Raw genomic sequence first — 14,910 nt, forward strand, 5'->3', positions numbered from 1 at the left:
GCATTTTCTAGTGGAGTGATCAGATTTCAATACTTTAGTGCTGGAGCTGAATGACTGAGGCATCGTGGGGAGCAGCGTTCTCCAGGATGCTGATATTGCACCTTATTCCCTCCTAGATGATCTGTTGCTAAGCTGCCATGTGGAGCCCCTTTAAACCAATGCAGAAACAAAAGGGGTCTGTTAAAGGTAAAATGATCCCAATATAGTTTCTGTAAGCCTCTGGTGTGACAGAAAATTGATTATTCAGATGTCTACAGTGACAATCCTGAAGACACACAAGATCATCTCTTTTATGAAATATCAAGTCTCTACATGTTCAGCCTACTTGTAATCTTCTGTATATATTGTTTTTAATCACTTAAAAACTTAAAACTATATTGTCATGTATACTACAAGACTAGAAAAATAGAACGCTTAATTAACGAGAAGCATTTCTCTGTCATCTCAAGTGACAGAAACAGATGTGTATGACTCTATCCTTTTGATTACACATATCAAGTATATACACAATGACACAAATATTCACTTGAACACTGTAAAATGCAAATTAATTAAGCATCGTTAAATATGCAACTAGAAATCACACTTGCCTTCAGCTTCAGTGAAGTGCTTAGAAAAGTTTATTTTGTGCTTAGATTATTTTTCTAAAGCATCACAAAATTACACATCCAAACTCTTCAATGGTAGAATATTTAATATTCTAAAGGAGAGGCCTTTAAAGAAAACTGTTGTACATTATGATATTGTAAGTCTAATGGATTCACACAGCAGCACAACCTAGATGAAAGGGGACATTACAGAAATTGTCTATTACCATAATGGAGAGGTGATCCATTCTAAATATTTATGCTTTTTCCCCTTCTTGTAGCTAACACAGTTTTCTACTGCTGCCGCACACATCCGCCCACCCCCTCTTTTGCTGTAAGGTAAAAACTCTTCAACTCTTCAAGGAGTAAAAATATATTAAATGTCCCACCTTGCTGATACCCACCTGTGAAATAACACACAACAGAAAGTACAGTAGAATACGGAGTCTGTCTTTTCAAAAACATAAGCCTTTTATGAGTTTAAGACATCAGGCATACATTGACTTTGTAAAATCAATTAAGAACTTTCTGTATGAGGACAAATATACATTGAAAACATACACTACAAGATGCTTTTTCCTGAGTAGAATGCTAACTTTATATCAAATTAAGCTTCTGTGAATTTTCAAAATGTAAAATACCAAGGCTTTTCCACAAAATCAAGTAAAAATCAGGAATGTTCACCTTCACATCCAAAAAAAGTTCAAGTAGAGGTTCAACAAGAATGATGTAAAATCTGAAACAAGTAGCCAAGATTTTAAATTATCAGTAGATGCCTCTTCACTTTTAAGGATTCCTCAGTAAACTTCAGTTTGAAACAATTTATTAAAACATGAAAAACATTTCCAGGAAATTATCCAATTTGGAAAATGAAAAATGTAACTCATGGTAAGAAAAATACAAATCATACACTGAAAAGAGAACAAAAAGGCAATCAACCTTTTATAGGAATCAAGACAACATCATGGGCTTATAAAATCTTCCTAAACATATCCTGTATTATCATATGTAGAAAACTGTAACTAAAGTAAGGTAGCTTTTATTAGTTGCATACTCTAAAGCTATGACTAAATTTTGGAATTTACCTCTAAAAGGACCTCACAGTTGTCACTGAAATACACATTTCTTGAGACAATGGGCAAAGTTCCCATTTATGGGAAATATGTTCTTTTTTTCACACAGTGAAACTGAGAAAAATTATATCAAATGAGAAATCTTTTTCTCTAAAGTAATCTCCTTAAATACCTCAATAATGCAATACTTGGGAAATGTAATTTTTCAACTCAGACTTGAAAAGGTTATTATGAAACAAACATACAGAAATCTTATTGCTTGGCACCAGATTTTTCAAAAATTAAACTACTGTTTGAACCACCATACTGTTCTCAAATCCTGATTTTTCAAATAATGCTACTTTTATTTTCTGAAGGTAGACTGTTCAACCTAATGACAATCTAGACTGAACCCTGCAATGTACAAGCAAGTCACAGTTCACTTCAAACCAAAAGAAATGATCAATCTTCTGTTTTTGTCAAAATCATATGAATATACTTGTAAAAATTAACTAGATTTATCTGTGGCCAATGAAGGAGCCACAGAACGTTGTCTTATGGCATTTTGTGCAAACTCTGTGTTTATTCCTTCTTTGCTTTCAGGTTCCTCTTCTGAAACATCTTCTTCATCAGCCTCTTGTTCTTCCTCCACTTTTTTCAGAGGTTGAGAAGATTCTAGTAATAATTTTTCTTAAAGATAAAAACCAGAAATGTTCTTTTGTTGATGTATTAGAGTTGTGTTAAGAGTACAATCAAGACACAATTCATATGCCCATAAATTGCTTTGGCACTTATTTATCAATCATGTTTGGATTTCCAAAAGGAAAAAGCTATCTTCAAGAACAAGTGATACTGTAAAAATAACTGGTTTGGAAGATCCATTTTACTTACCAAATTCATTCTTATTATCCACCTATTCATAAACTGAACTGAAATTAATGAAACAGAATTAATGCTGTGCATATTGTTGTAAGAAAACAGACTGCATTAAATATAACTATCTTATATTAACTTGCTATTAAATCTTCTAGCTAAGAAGTATACTAAGACAAACTTCAATACCACCCTTGTTTCAGCTCCCAGGAGAACAGGAATCAGACACTTAAGTTGAAGGCTATTTTCCTAGCCATGTTTTTTTCAAGTGGTTTCATAAAGATGCTTCCACTTCTCCACATATGTAATTTTATTAAGGTGTAATTACAAATAATATAAGATACATATCTTAAGTATACAGCTCAATTAATTTTTTAATATACACACACACACACATATACCCCCCCTCCCTTTGTTAATAGGGACTGTTGCTAGTTAACTTAAACTTGGAAGACACCATGTTACTGAGATCCAAAACACAGAATTTGGCCAATAAGCTTTTCTCTGTTCAGTGATCCGAGACCGTCCCTAAACCTAGGCAACCCGGAATGGAGCGGGAAGAACACGGGGGTGCAAGGTAGAAGAAATTACGGGAAGGAATTACCGTAAAGTGGACAATCTGTTGTTTGGTCTGTCCAGCATCCCTTTTCCTGTTGGGTTACCCCTTCCCTATGCTACATCCCAGGTGGCTGTGGTGGACACAAACGACAGTTTAGAGCAGTGGTTCTCCACCAGGGGTGATTCTGCCTCCTAGGGAACACTTGGCTATGTCTGAAGATATTTTTGGTTGCTACAACAGAGAGGGGTGGTGCTACTGGCAACCAGGGGGATGCTGCTGAAAATTCAATAATGTACAAAAGACAGTTCATCACGATTAAGAATTATCCAGCCCAAAAGACCAACAGTGTCAAGGTTGAGAAATCCTGGTTTACAGTGACTGTTCCAAAAAGTGAGCCCTCTATACAAGTGGAATACACCAGAATTTTTCCAAAAGATAGGTGAGTACAGGGAGAAGTATATTTCCTTCTTACTCTGGGATTATGAGCTATAGCTTTCTATAGTCATTCTATTCTCAGGACTAAAAAGAGCCCAAAATGGAGCAAGCAAAGTTATAGAGAACTGAGCAATTCAGAAACATAAAAACATTTGAGCCCCAGGATCCAATCAACTCTGCCCTCAGACTTCCTGACTATGTGAACCAATAAATTCTGATTTTGCTTAAAGTTAGACTCAGTTGGATCTTTTCCTAGCAACTCAAAATCTAAGCCAAACACACATAATGGAAAACAACTCAAAAAAATCCTGTAGCCTGCTGTAGAAGGGGGAATATCACATTAAAGTATGGATTAGTATCAGTTGTGTCACAGATAACTTGAGACAAATCTGTTATTAGGTTTAAGGTTTCTGAAGCAAAATAAATATAAAAGGTACATTCACTGACTTAATTGTCTTTTAAGTAATCTGTGCTTATTATATTTTTTCCTACAGGTCAGTGACCCTTGGTGGATAAAATTATTCCCTCCCCTACCTGTGTTCTTCTTAGCATCAATGCAACTATCTAAGAAATTTTTTAAAAACCCTATCAGTTGTTTGACAGACAAGGAATACTGTAAATGCAATCTCCAAAGATTTCATTTCAGGAGTTCTGACCTCAGTTTAAGTCCTAAGTCACGAAATACAACAGAAATGTCAGGCCAAAAGTCTGGTTTAGGTTCTACTCTCAGCTCTGTCATTTCTGTGTGAACTTGGAAACACAGTTCATCTCTCTCAGCTTTAGTTTCCTCAACCACAAAATGGGAAGAGTATCACTTATGCAGTCTACTTAAAGAGCTGCTGAAAAGCAAATGGGACGACAGAAAGTGAAAGCTCTTTACAAACAGCAAATAAGAGGGCCTTCATAACAGTATGATTTTCAAGATTAAAAATAAATGATTGGTAGGTAATCCTATTAAGATAAACAGCAGTGAATATTCTAATTCTATAAACCCATCGTGTAGTAAAATACAATGGCAATGAGAATCCTCAAGCAGCTACAGGATTTGCTTTTCCCAATAACCTAACAGAAAAACTCAGACTTGACCAGCATACAAAGAAAAAGCTTCAAATGTGGTCACTATACCAATGAAAAGACTTCAAGAGTGGAATATATTCAACTTTTTTTGACCCAAGTATATTCAAATGGATCCATGAATATCATGGAATTTTCAAACAAATTGACATCAGGTCAATGGTTATCAAATATCTATAAGTTATATGCAGTGTTAAAATTCTCCACACTATAAAAACCAAAAAAAAACCTGTTTCTAAATCCAATGTCATTCTTACATGAAATATACATCCCTCTTCCCCCACCACTCCATATTTAGAAACCTAAGCTAGAAAGGCAACCTGTTTTATGTGTGATTGTGTTTATTATAGAAATCAATGGGATTATAGTGAATAAAAATAAACATTTAAAAATATACTTACTGGAAGGGTATGGCTGTGGTCTGCGCCTTTTTGAAGGACAAAGGCAATCTGCCACAAATATCATGCACTGCAAAAATAAACAGAAGAAGTATGAATGTACAATATAAAGCCAGTGAAACTATATTGAATTATGAAATTCTAAAATATTTTTCTTCCCAGTACTCTGAAAATGAAGTGCTTACAAGTCCTAATAATAGTCCCGAAAGCAGAGTTGCTAAAGCAAACACTGTATATGATCCCCAAACCGGTAATCCAAGGTCTTCAATAAAATAGTTATGGTAAGTCTAAAATCAAAAGAAAAAAATAAACTAAAAACATGGTCATTTCTTAAAAAGTGACAGTGTCAAAATGTTTAAAATAGAAATAAAATTTTAGCCCATACCCTGATCCACATAGACAGCTGAAAGAGTGCTGACATACTACTCATCCTAAAATAAAGAGACAAGTGAAAAACTGAATCAGATACACAGCTTTGAAGTAGAATACATGTGTGTTACCTATATCTTCTATTTTTCACTCTATAACTTCCCCAACACAACAGATTTTATTGCTGATGTTACTCAAGATTAGTGATACATCAGTGATTTCAAGCCCATAATAAGAAGGCTTATTAATGGAAATTAACAGTTTCTGAATTTTTGCCACTATGTGATATCCTCATAAACAAAACACTTGATCATTTTTTTTCTCCTTTTCTCCTATTGTTTTGACTATAACCTTTCACCTGATGATTTCTCCAATATACTTTGACTACAGGTTACAAGCTCTATGGAACAAACTGGTTTGAAGTTAGGCACACTGTAAGCAAATGGCAACTCTTATTCACCCTTAAAATCTTCCAAAGAAGTAGAGAAGGGAGCCTGAAGGAAGACTGGGAGCACTTGCTGAGTTGATCCTTCCCACGTAAGAATTACCCTCCTTTTGTATTAAAATTAAACTTACAACAGCATTAGTTTGATATAGTTTAATGATATACAAAATAATCACACAAGAAATAAATGCTAAGTTACCACATAAGTAAAATGGTAGAAGTAAAAATAACAATTTTCACATAATTAAACCCAAGTAGCTTTGATGGGCAGTTAGAAAAGAGGCCTGCTCCAAAACTTAGCTTTGTGGGTTCTCTCTAGCAGAAGTGGGGCCACTTACACATAAACTAATTCACACACAAGCCAGAGGTCCTGCATGCAGGATGGCCTAATCCAATCACTGATCGCTGGGTGGATGAACCTGCCAAGCTGACCCTGGAAGTGCCTCTTACTCAGTCTACCAATAAAAAAGGTATGGACTGCTGTCCGGAGGAGTCAGCGGAGACTTACAAGCGACCCCCCACTTCCTCGACCAGAGAGGGGAAGAATCATTTATGACATGAGATTTCAAACAAAAATCAGTTACATTTTCAGTCCAACACAGACAGGTACATTAACCATGTTGCTTCTGTTCTTTAAAACACAAAATAGGAATAGGAACAAGGAACTGAAACATGAATCACTGTGTTGTCTCACTGTAGTCTGTGCTGATCAGATTCTATCAGGAAGAGCAGGTGCCTTATTTGGGTTGGGCATGGTGGCTCAGTGGGGGAATTCTGACAGTTCAATTCAGAGGTGTAAGGAAAAGGTCCTAAAGATGAACTTTCTTTTTCAAAATACTGCTTAGGGATGATCATGCCCCCACTCCCAGATCCAGAGCATTATCGCTTACACTCTCCATCCTCCAAAGGCAAGTGTGGTAAGAGGACAGGAAGAGACAGCTTAGCCACACCAGGATGAGCCCATGGTGGCCTCAGCAAAACTCAGTATTCCCAGAGGTCTCTCAAATGACCCGTGAGGCCTTGCTCCCCAAGAAAGATTCAGAAAATGTGCTAGTTATGCCCAATCCTACTGCTCCATAGCAAGCTGCTCTGGAGAAATGTACCCTCTACCTACATATAAAGCTCAGTGGTTAGTCGTGTCATTAGGCTCATTGTTCATCCATACTATTCGTACAAAAAGCTATCAGACAGGTGGAATAATTCAATCACATTAAATCAAGAACTTAAATCTAAAGGTAGCATGAGTAGGCATATGGTTGAGGCTTTTCATCCAAATGCTAAGCTCAAATGATAGGGACTTCCCTGGTGGTCCAGTGGTTAAAACTCCACACTCCCGATGCAGGGGCCCTGGATTTGATCCCTGGTCAGGGAACTAGATCCCGTGTGCCGCAACTAAGAGCCCATATGCCTCAACTAAAGATGCCACACACCGCAACTAAGACCTGGCACAGCCAAATAAATAAATATTTAAAAAAACAAAACCAAAAACAAACAAAAAACCCCTCAAATGATAGTTTTACCTATTGTATCGCTCACACTCTTAGGGGGATTTATTAGTTTTTGATGATACAAATGACCATATTTACAGAACTAAAATATTCCTAAAAAGACTTAATTCTATAGAAAGCCTCCTTCTACATTAACAAGGATCACAGTATCCACTGGACTTAGAAGATAAAGTCAAACTGAAAATATCACATAGTAAATCTGAACATATCTTAAGAGTCCTAGAATTAAAACTAAGTAAATATGCTTTATTTACATGAAATATATGTCCCAATTAATCCTGAAATAAATAAGAGAAAAACCCCTCATACTTACAAAACAGAACCTGGACCAACCCATGATGAAACAGGTTCAATACTCTTCCACTCTTTTTCACTTATAAAGTTTATGAAGTCCTTCTTAGTCCTTGGGCCCTGATAGCGCCTAAATTCACCATTTTTACAACTAAAGATCACAAGTAAATATTAATCAGCACCAAATAAATAAACTTTGTTTTGCTATTTCTATAACCCCATTTTACAATCAATCCTAATCTTCAAAATCATCAGCAATGCAGAAGTAGCAAATTACACTAATTACCTACCCTTGACATCTTAGCCCCAAATTTAATTAAACACTGAGGTTATACTTTTAAACAATCGTAAGTCTTAAGACTGTTATTGTTACTCTTCCAAATAATAAAACTATGAAACACAGTAAGTAATTATATGTCAATTATGTCTCAATAAAAAACTGGGGAGAAAAAGAAATGCAGTACGTAGATATATCTCAGAAAATCACTTTTAAGCCACAATACACACATTAAAGAGATGACTTCATGAAAAAGCAGTTAGAATCGCGTCTGACATTTATTATTTATTAGCTATTGTTAAAGAACTTTCACAGCCATCATGGTTTAAGTCGCTGGAGGCATCTGATGCAGTGACATTCGGCTTTGCGTTCTTCCTGACACCCACCTCCTCCTTCCCATTCCTAATGCATGGAGCTCTGTCATAGGATCGTAAGTGCTCTCCCTGTTCCCACATCTTCACCATTTCTAAATTACCTTAAATAATACTGCCAGTCTAACTCTACTTAATTAACACTTCAATTTTTATCACTTTAAGCGCAAAAACTTTCCATAGCTCCCCACTACCTACAGTAAGATCAGAGGATCCTTTATCCACCCAGAGCCAAAGACAACAAGGAAGCCCCCACTCAAAAACCCAAAGTTTTGCGGAGAAAATGACATTTGAGCTGTTTTTGAAGGATAGGTAGGATTTCAGCAGGCAGAAATTAGGGGAATGAGCATGATAAACAACGTTACTAAAAGAAAAAGGCAGGAAGTTCCAGAAAATTTCAGGGGTTGTTAAGACAAGGGGGAGACTGACTAGCCAGTTAAGGGGCATGTGGAGAAAAGAACTGAGTAAAAACGGAGAGAAGCACTTACAGAGACAGAGAAGAGACATTTAAACATATACAAAGGGAGTCGTGGCAAATAAAAAGGTACAGGGAAACAGATACAAACATGAAAAAAAGACAAGGAAAATCAAGATACACACAGAACCGCCAACTTCTTGTTTGTGTAACTTTTAAGTGAAGGAGAGAAGTGCCTCCTGGCATTCAACCCACCAGCTAGATGAACATTAAGGTTCAGGGCAGATACAGAGATTTAAGATTTCTTATGGCCAGTTCAGAAGATAAAGACAAACTAAAAAACCTGACACTGAACACTACATAATCTTGTTTATTCTGACTTAACAACCATTTCACCTACCACTGTCCCCAAGGCTGAGCTACAGCACTTTCTAATAGCTAATGTTTGAACATAATGTGTGATCCTAATTATAACTGTTTATGAGACTATTCTCAGGATGGAATGCTTACTCTGCACTCTTGAAAATGCTACCTCCAAAGTTGAGTTTAAACCGCATATTCTCCAGGAACCAGTCCAAAGCAGCGATTTTTTTCCCTTACCAAATTTCCTACAGTACTTACCACAACTCTGCGCTCATAATCACTTACTAGCTGAATGGTATCACACCATTTCTTGTGCACATCATCTTCTAAAACAATTACAAATCTTTGGGATCACAGATTGTTTCATGCATCATTCATCTATCTAAAGGCACTCAGAATAGCACTAAGCAAAGTAAGCCTTCTAGTAAACTTATTGAATATAATGCTCTTTAAACATGATCTAGGCTGGAGGTCTACTATTCTGATTACACTCTGATGCATCTTTCATAACTACAGAATCTTCAAATACTTACTGATAAACAGTAGGAAGAGCACTTATGATAAATCGTCCGCTTAGTCCTACAAATGATAAAGAAAGATTAGAAATAAATACAAGAAAGAACACACAGCAGGTTTTATATGGGCCAATCACTTACCACTTAAAAGCTGACTCTGAATTACTTGAATACTAATAGGCAAAGAATATGAAATTATACCTAAAAATAGTTGAGCTCTGTAATATAAACAATGAAAGAAATTCCAATTACGTACTTAAAGCAACTGAAAAAAAACTCTACTATACATTATCTCCATTTAAAAGTATGTAAAATCTGAATATTGAAGACATTTGTGAATATATATGTATAAACATTTGGTCAATTATACTACTATAAAATTACTAGCTGAGTCATGGGACAGCACAATATAACTGCGGTCTTAGGTCTAAAATCAAATGAAACTGCATTTGATAATCAAAAAGCAAACACAGAGTTTCTAAGGTATTGTTAAAAATGGAAAATATTATGAATCTTCCAAAAGGTGGGCAATAACAGCATCAGCTAACATTATCAACCATGTGTTAAACACTAAAATAACTAAACCAATCTATGACTCAGTTTTATGATCTGTAAAACGGGGATACTATCTATCCCACAACGTTGTACAAGGACTACATAATAAATGCAAAACACTTGGAGCAGTACCTGTAACAGTAAGTGCTCACCAAATATTAGCGATTATTACCATTTGGGATGGGGCAGAATCAAGAATCCAGGTTTACTGTGACCAAGAACAGGTAAGAAGAAGCATCTGTAAGGGCAGGGCCTGACACTTCTCCAGGGGGCCAAGTCAGGAGGCCACAACCATGAGGGCTTTGTAATTAACAGCCAATGTTCTCAAATCACAGTTAAAGGATTAAATTTGAAATCCAATTGCAGAGATTTAGACGACTCACACAGGGAATGTGACCTTGACTCTACAAAGAACCTCAACCACATGCTCCTTATTCTGAAGCTTGGTACAGATGCAAATGCTGGGTTAACCAATGTCCACCTGAGCCACAATATTCTAGGGCTTCTCACAGACGTCTTACATACTAGTCTGGGGCCTGAGATGCAAAGGAAAAAAGATCACAGGCAGTTATGTGAGGGAAGAGTGGGGGGAGGGAGATGTCTCCAAGGTCCCTTAGAGCAATAGAGAAAAGAAGTAAGCTGCCATACCCAACCAGGGAATCCACTTTCTGCGGCACTTCACACTGAGCCCCCATCAGGGAGGTGGGTAAGTCAGCCTAACCAGCTGAAGACAGTTCTGTTTTTAAAAACTAGTGAAAGGTAGAGTTAAGATCATGCAATGTGGAAAACAGACCAACAGATCATCCCAATCTGCAATGAAACAAAATTAACCAAAGACTTACAGTACCTGGCTGCTCTGTGACATCTACTTTTGCAACATTAACCTCAAGATCTTCTCCCCATTCGGCAAAACTTTCCCATTCTGGTTGAAGATTCTGACAAGCAGGACACCATGGAGCATAACTAAGAAATAGTTTTTAAAAAAGTTAAACACTCTAATATGATCATATTGGGATAAAAATTCTAAAATGTGTAACTTGTGAAGAATATTTTATACAAAAACAAGATAGCAAAGTGGTTAATTTTGTGAAGATGAAAAGGTTTTAAGTGTGAGTCGAACACTCTGGAAATCAAGAACTATGAATTGATAATGCTAATCACGGAAAAGTAATTCTGAGAATAAGTTTTTAAGACACAAGGCCTTTTTCAAGTGCAAAACAGCTCTTTAAAAACCTTTGGGGGCTTCCCTGGTGGCGCAGTGGCTGAGGGTCCACCTGCCGATGCAGGGAACATGGGTTCAGGGGACACAGGTTCGTGCCCCAGTCCGGGGACATCCCACATGCCGCGGAGCGGCACGTCCGGAGCCTGTGCTCTGCAACAGGAGAGGCCACAACAGCGAGAGGCCCGCGTACAGCAAAAAAAAAAAAAAAAAAAAAAAAAAAAACCTTTGGATTTCTTTTATTATAAGGTGGGCAGAAAGCTCAAAGCCAAATTTGGAGTTCATCAGTTTTAACAATGGTATGTGCAGGAGTCACAAGTGCCAAGGTGCTAGTAAAAAAAGAGGAAGCACCCACGGCTGTGGTGAACAGGAAACACGTGCCTCATCTTAAGGAAGGAAACACTACATAGCTTGACAGGTCCAGGACAGCTGGCCCAGTGCAGCAGGCTATTCCAATTTAAAAGGAGCTGAAAATCTGCATTTTTATGTAAAAATGCTACCTCAAAACTTAACCCAGACACAAACACTAGGCCGGCCAAATGAAATTCTCTGCCCAGACCTTGGTCAATCTCGGGTTTATAAATCTGTGGCCAAGCATATTAGCATTTTAATTACTCTTCTGGTATTCATTCTTAAAAGGCCCTGAATCTTTCCTAGGATTTGATTTTTCCCATTTTATTGTATATTATCTCATAATTTACCTCAGTTTTTTTTAATGGAACCAGGAAGAATAAAGCCTGTACCTGTTAAACACAAGAGTACAGTTTCTGTACTTCATTCTATTTTCTTGACTTATTTTATGAAAATAAAATTCCTAAAAGTAATATGCATTGTGGAACAAGACTAGTACCATACACAAAAGCCAAAGTCCGTAACAATAAATTGAATTACAATGAAAATATCTCTGTAACATAACTCCTGATCAGGGCAGATTTAATGCAGATAACTAACTTGTAGTAAGAGCTGACTATCATTAGAAATACTAGCTCCTTTTTCAAGTTTCTTTTGTTTCTTCGGTGCTTTTTAGAGACAACTTCATATTCAGTAGGCTAGGGGAAAAAATACTATGGTATGCTCTTAATTTCATACAGATGCTCTAATTCAAATCCCCAAATACTTCACTTCTGACTGCTGTATTGATATAGTTTGATCAAATGAGTTAATAAAAATCTCCTTGAGTAATACTTGATTTAATTTGCATAAAAGTTCATAATCACAATTGTTCAACACATTATTTATGAAACTGTGAATATTTTATGGGCACTATCTAAAACAAGGTACTGAGGACAATGAAACCCAAATGCTGTCCCTGGTTATATTTCCTCTCCCCTGCACCTTCAATGGTGCCTGAAAATTCATTTCACTGAGTTACAGATTATATGCATACTATATAAACATTTCCCCTATTGTATCCTGCATATAGATGTTCTATGCCTTGTTTGACTTTATGACTCAGGGGTTACTGATGTGACCTTGTGGGTTCTCCCTTGGGGATGTCCACCTCCACCTCCCTCCTTAACTGGCAACCCAACCACCCAGAAAAACACCCGCCTGAACCCTGTTAAGGAATGGGGTTATTCTAACAACATCTACATGTCTACTCTGTGTTAGTTTCTGGAGACAAAAAGAAAGCCACTATGGCAATACCTGGACATATTAATTAAAGCTTTTAGATATGTCTCTCATCTGTAAAATGCGGGAAATAATACCTATCTTATAGAATTTGTAAAGAATTAAATATGATAACGTATGTAAAGAGCTTAGAAGTGTTTAGTACAGTTAACAGTCAGTAATGGTGTTTTTTACTAATGGTGTTTTTTACTAATGAATAATGACTAGTACCACTAATAATACTGCCACCACGGTCACCACCACCACCAATTTAGTGACTAAAGCAAAGGCAGACAGTTTATTATCTACCGATGCAGAAGGGACGTTATTATAACGGAATCACCACAGACACATGGTTTTATCTGAACAATAAGTGACGAACTGACGCTCTTTTAAGAGTTTATAATCACACTCATACATTAATTTTTTTAATGCAATACCATTTAGAGAGGCATAAGAGTAATAACCCAAAACATTCAGTACTTTGCAAAAACACACACCCAAAAGAAAAATGAAACGTGGGCAAAGAAAAAACAACAAATGATAAAGGGAATGCAGATGTTTAAATAACGCAACTTGAATTTACTTGGCATTTACAATAAAAATATGCCTAATCCATAAAATAACATTTAAAATAAACTAAAAGAGTCTCAAATTCTAACACTGTAAGTGGACTACTTTTTAAGGATAATGAGACAAAAAGAGAGGAGAGGTTCACTCAGTTTCCTCCTTTGTAGAGTTTGGTGAAATAAGTCTGTTAAGTCTGTGAAGACTCATTCCAAAATGAATAATTGTATAGGAACTAGACAGACCAACCACCCTCAATCCCAAAGCCATGAAGAAAGAGAATTCAAAGCTGAAAGTAACCTCACAGGCGCAGCTCAGTCCTAGCAACCGAACTAGGGTGCACACTTTAGAAGAAACTTAACAGAGTATCCCCTGGTCAGAAACGAGGAGGGGGTGGGACCACGGCTGCGGAGGATCCCAAGAGGAGTTAGGGGATCGCGAGGAGTCGGGGGCTCCCGCCCCGCGCCTCAGAGTCGCAGTCCCGGGTAGTCTGGGACTCGCATGAGACGAACGGGGATGAAATCGGGGGTCCAGACTTGGAACTAGGACCCCGGCCCCCCGAGGGGGCCCCGAGACCACCGCCCCGCACTCACAATTCTATCATCCACTCTCCTTCCAGCAACTCTCTCCAGTTCTCGTCCGTGATGATCCGCACGTCGCTCCGCCGCCCGTGGGTCCAGGGAGCCCCCCAAAGCAACAGCAGCAGCACTGCCACGGGGATCCTGAGACTCCCGGAGGGCGCCATGTCGGCCGCTCGCCCACCCACAACGAGCGCGGCAGCCCTCACTTCGCGAAGCGGCACCGCACTTCCGCCCGCGCGGGCTGATCGGCTCGTGCGCATGAGCGCGGCGGCGCTCTCGCGCGCGCGCGCGCGCCTTGAGAACTCTCAATGCGCATGACGAAGCCAGGTCCTAGTGGGTTGGTGGAGCAGAGAAAAAGGGAGCGCTCCTGTTCCCTAGTGCGCATGACAGAAAAGGGGTCTCTCGTCCAGTCTTCTGCTACGCTCTAAACCGTTTTGGAGGAAGAGTGAACGGAGGGCGTGGTATAGAAAGGGGGGCGGGACTTCGGAGAGCAACGGCTTAAAAATTTGCCTCAGGATTTTGGCGCCGAATGATTGGCATTTATACTTAACGAAGGCAGTGGGTAAGTTTACACTAAAGCAGTTTCCAGTTAAATACCCGTCAGAGTTTTCTTTTGTTTCCTTTGAAAATTTTTGTTGGGAAGCTAATGGATGTTTATGAGTCCGAATATTGGTTTACTTCTGGGGGATTACAGACTGTAAAGGGGTACAAGAGAACCTTATGGGTTCACTTTGTATTCTGTATCTTGGTCTGAACAATGCTTACACAGGTCATACCTAAAAAACCATTGAGACTGTATAGCTCAGGGAACTCAGTGCTCTGTGGTGACTTAAATGGGAAGGAAA

The 14,910-nt window shown here is 38.0% G+C and overlaps 1 protein-coding gene and 1 non-coding gene across 2 annotated transcripts; both read right to left on the reverse strand.

Annotated features, from left to right (window-relative positions):
• Nucleotides 1–671: 671 nt before the first annotated feature.
• On the reverse strand, nt 672–14,321 carry TMX1 (thioredoxin related transmembrane protein 1). Its single transcript, XM_060142703.1, has 8 exons — nt 14,078–14,321; nt 10,935–11,050; nt 9,551–9,596; nt 7,614–7,742; nt 5,364–5,409; nt 5,164–5,265; nt 4,982–5,048; nt 672–2,329 (listed from the first exon to the last, which is right to left on the reverse strand). Exons 1-8 carry the CDS (start codon nt 14,227–14,229, stop codon nt 2,148–2,150), a joined length of 840 nt encoding a protein of 279 aa, XP_059998686.1. The 5' UTR covers nt 14,230–14,321; the 3' UTR covers nt 672–2,147.
• On the reverse strand, nt 10,683–10,817 carry LOC132505897 (small nucleolar RNA SNORA70). Its single transcript, XR_009535604.1, has one exon. It is a non-coding gene; the product is annotated as a small nucleolar RNA SNORA70 (small nucleolar RNA).
• Nucleotides 14,322–14,910: the final 589 nt, after the last annotated feature.

Source organism: Lagenorhynchus albirostris, chromosome 1 (assembly GCF_949774975.1).
Source record: "Lagenorhynchus albirostris chromosome 1, mLagAlb1.1, whole genome shotgun sequence".
Classification (NCBI taxonomy): Eukaryota; Metazoa; Chordata; class Mammalia; order Artiodactyla; family Delphinidae; genus Lagenorhynchus; species Lagenorhynchus albirostris.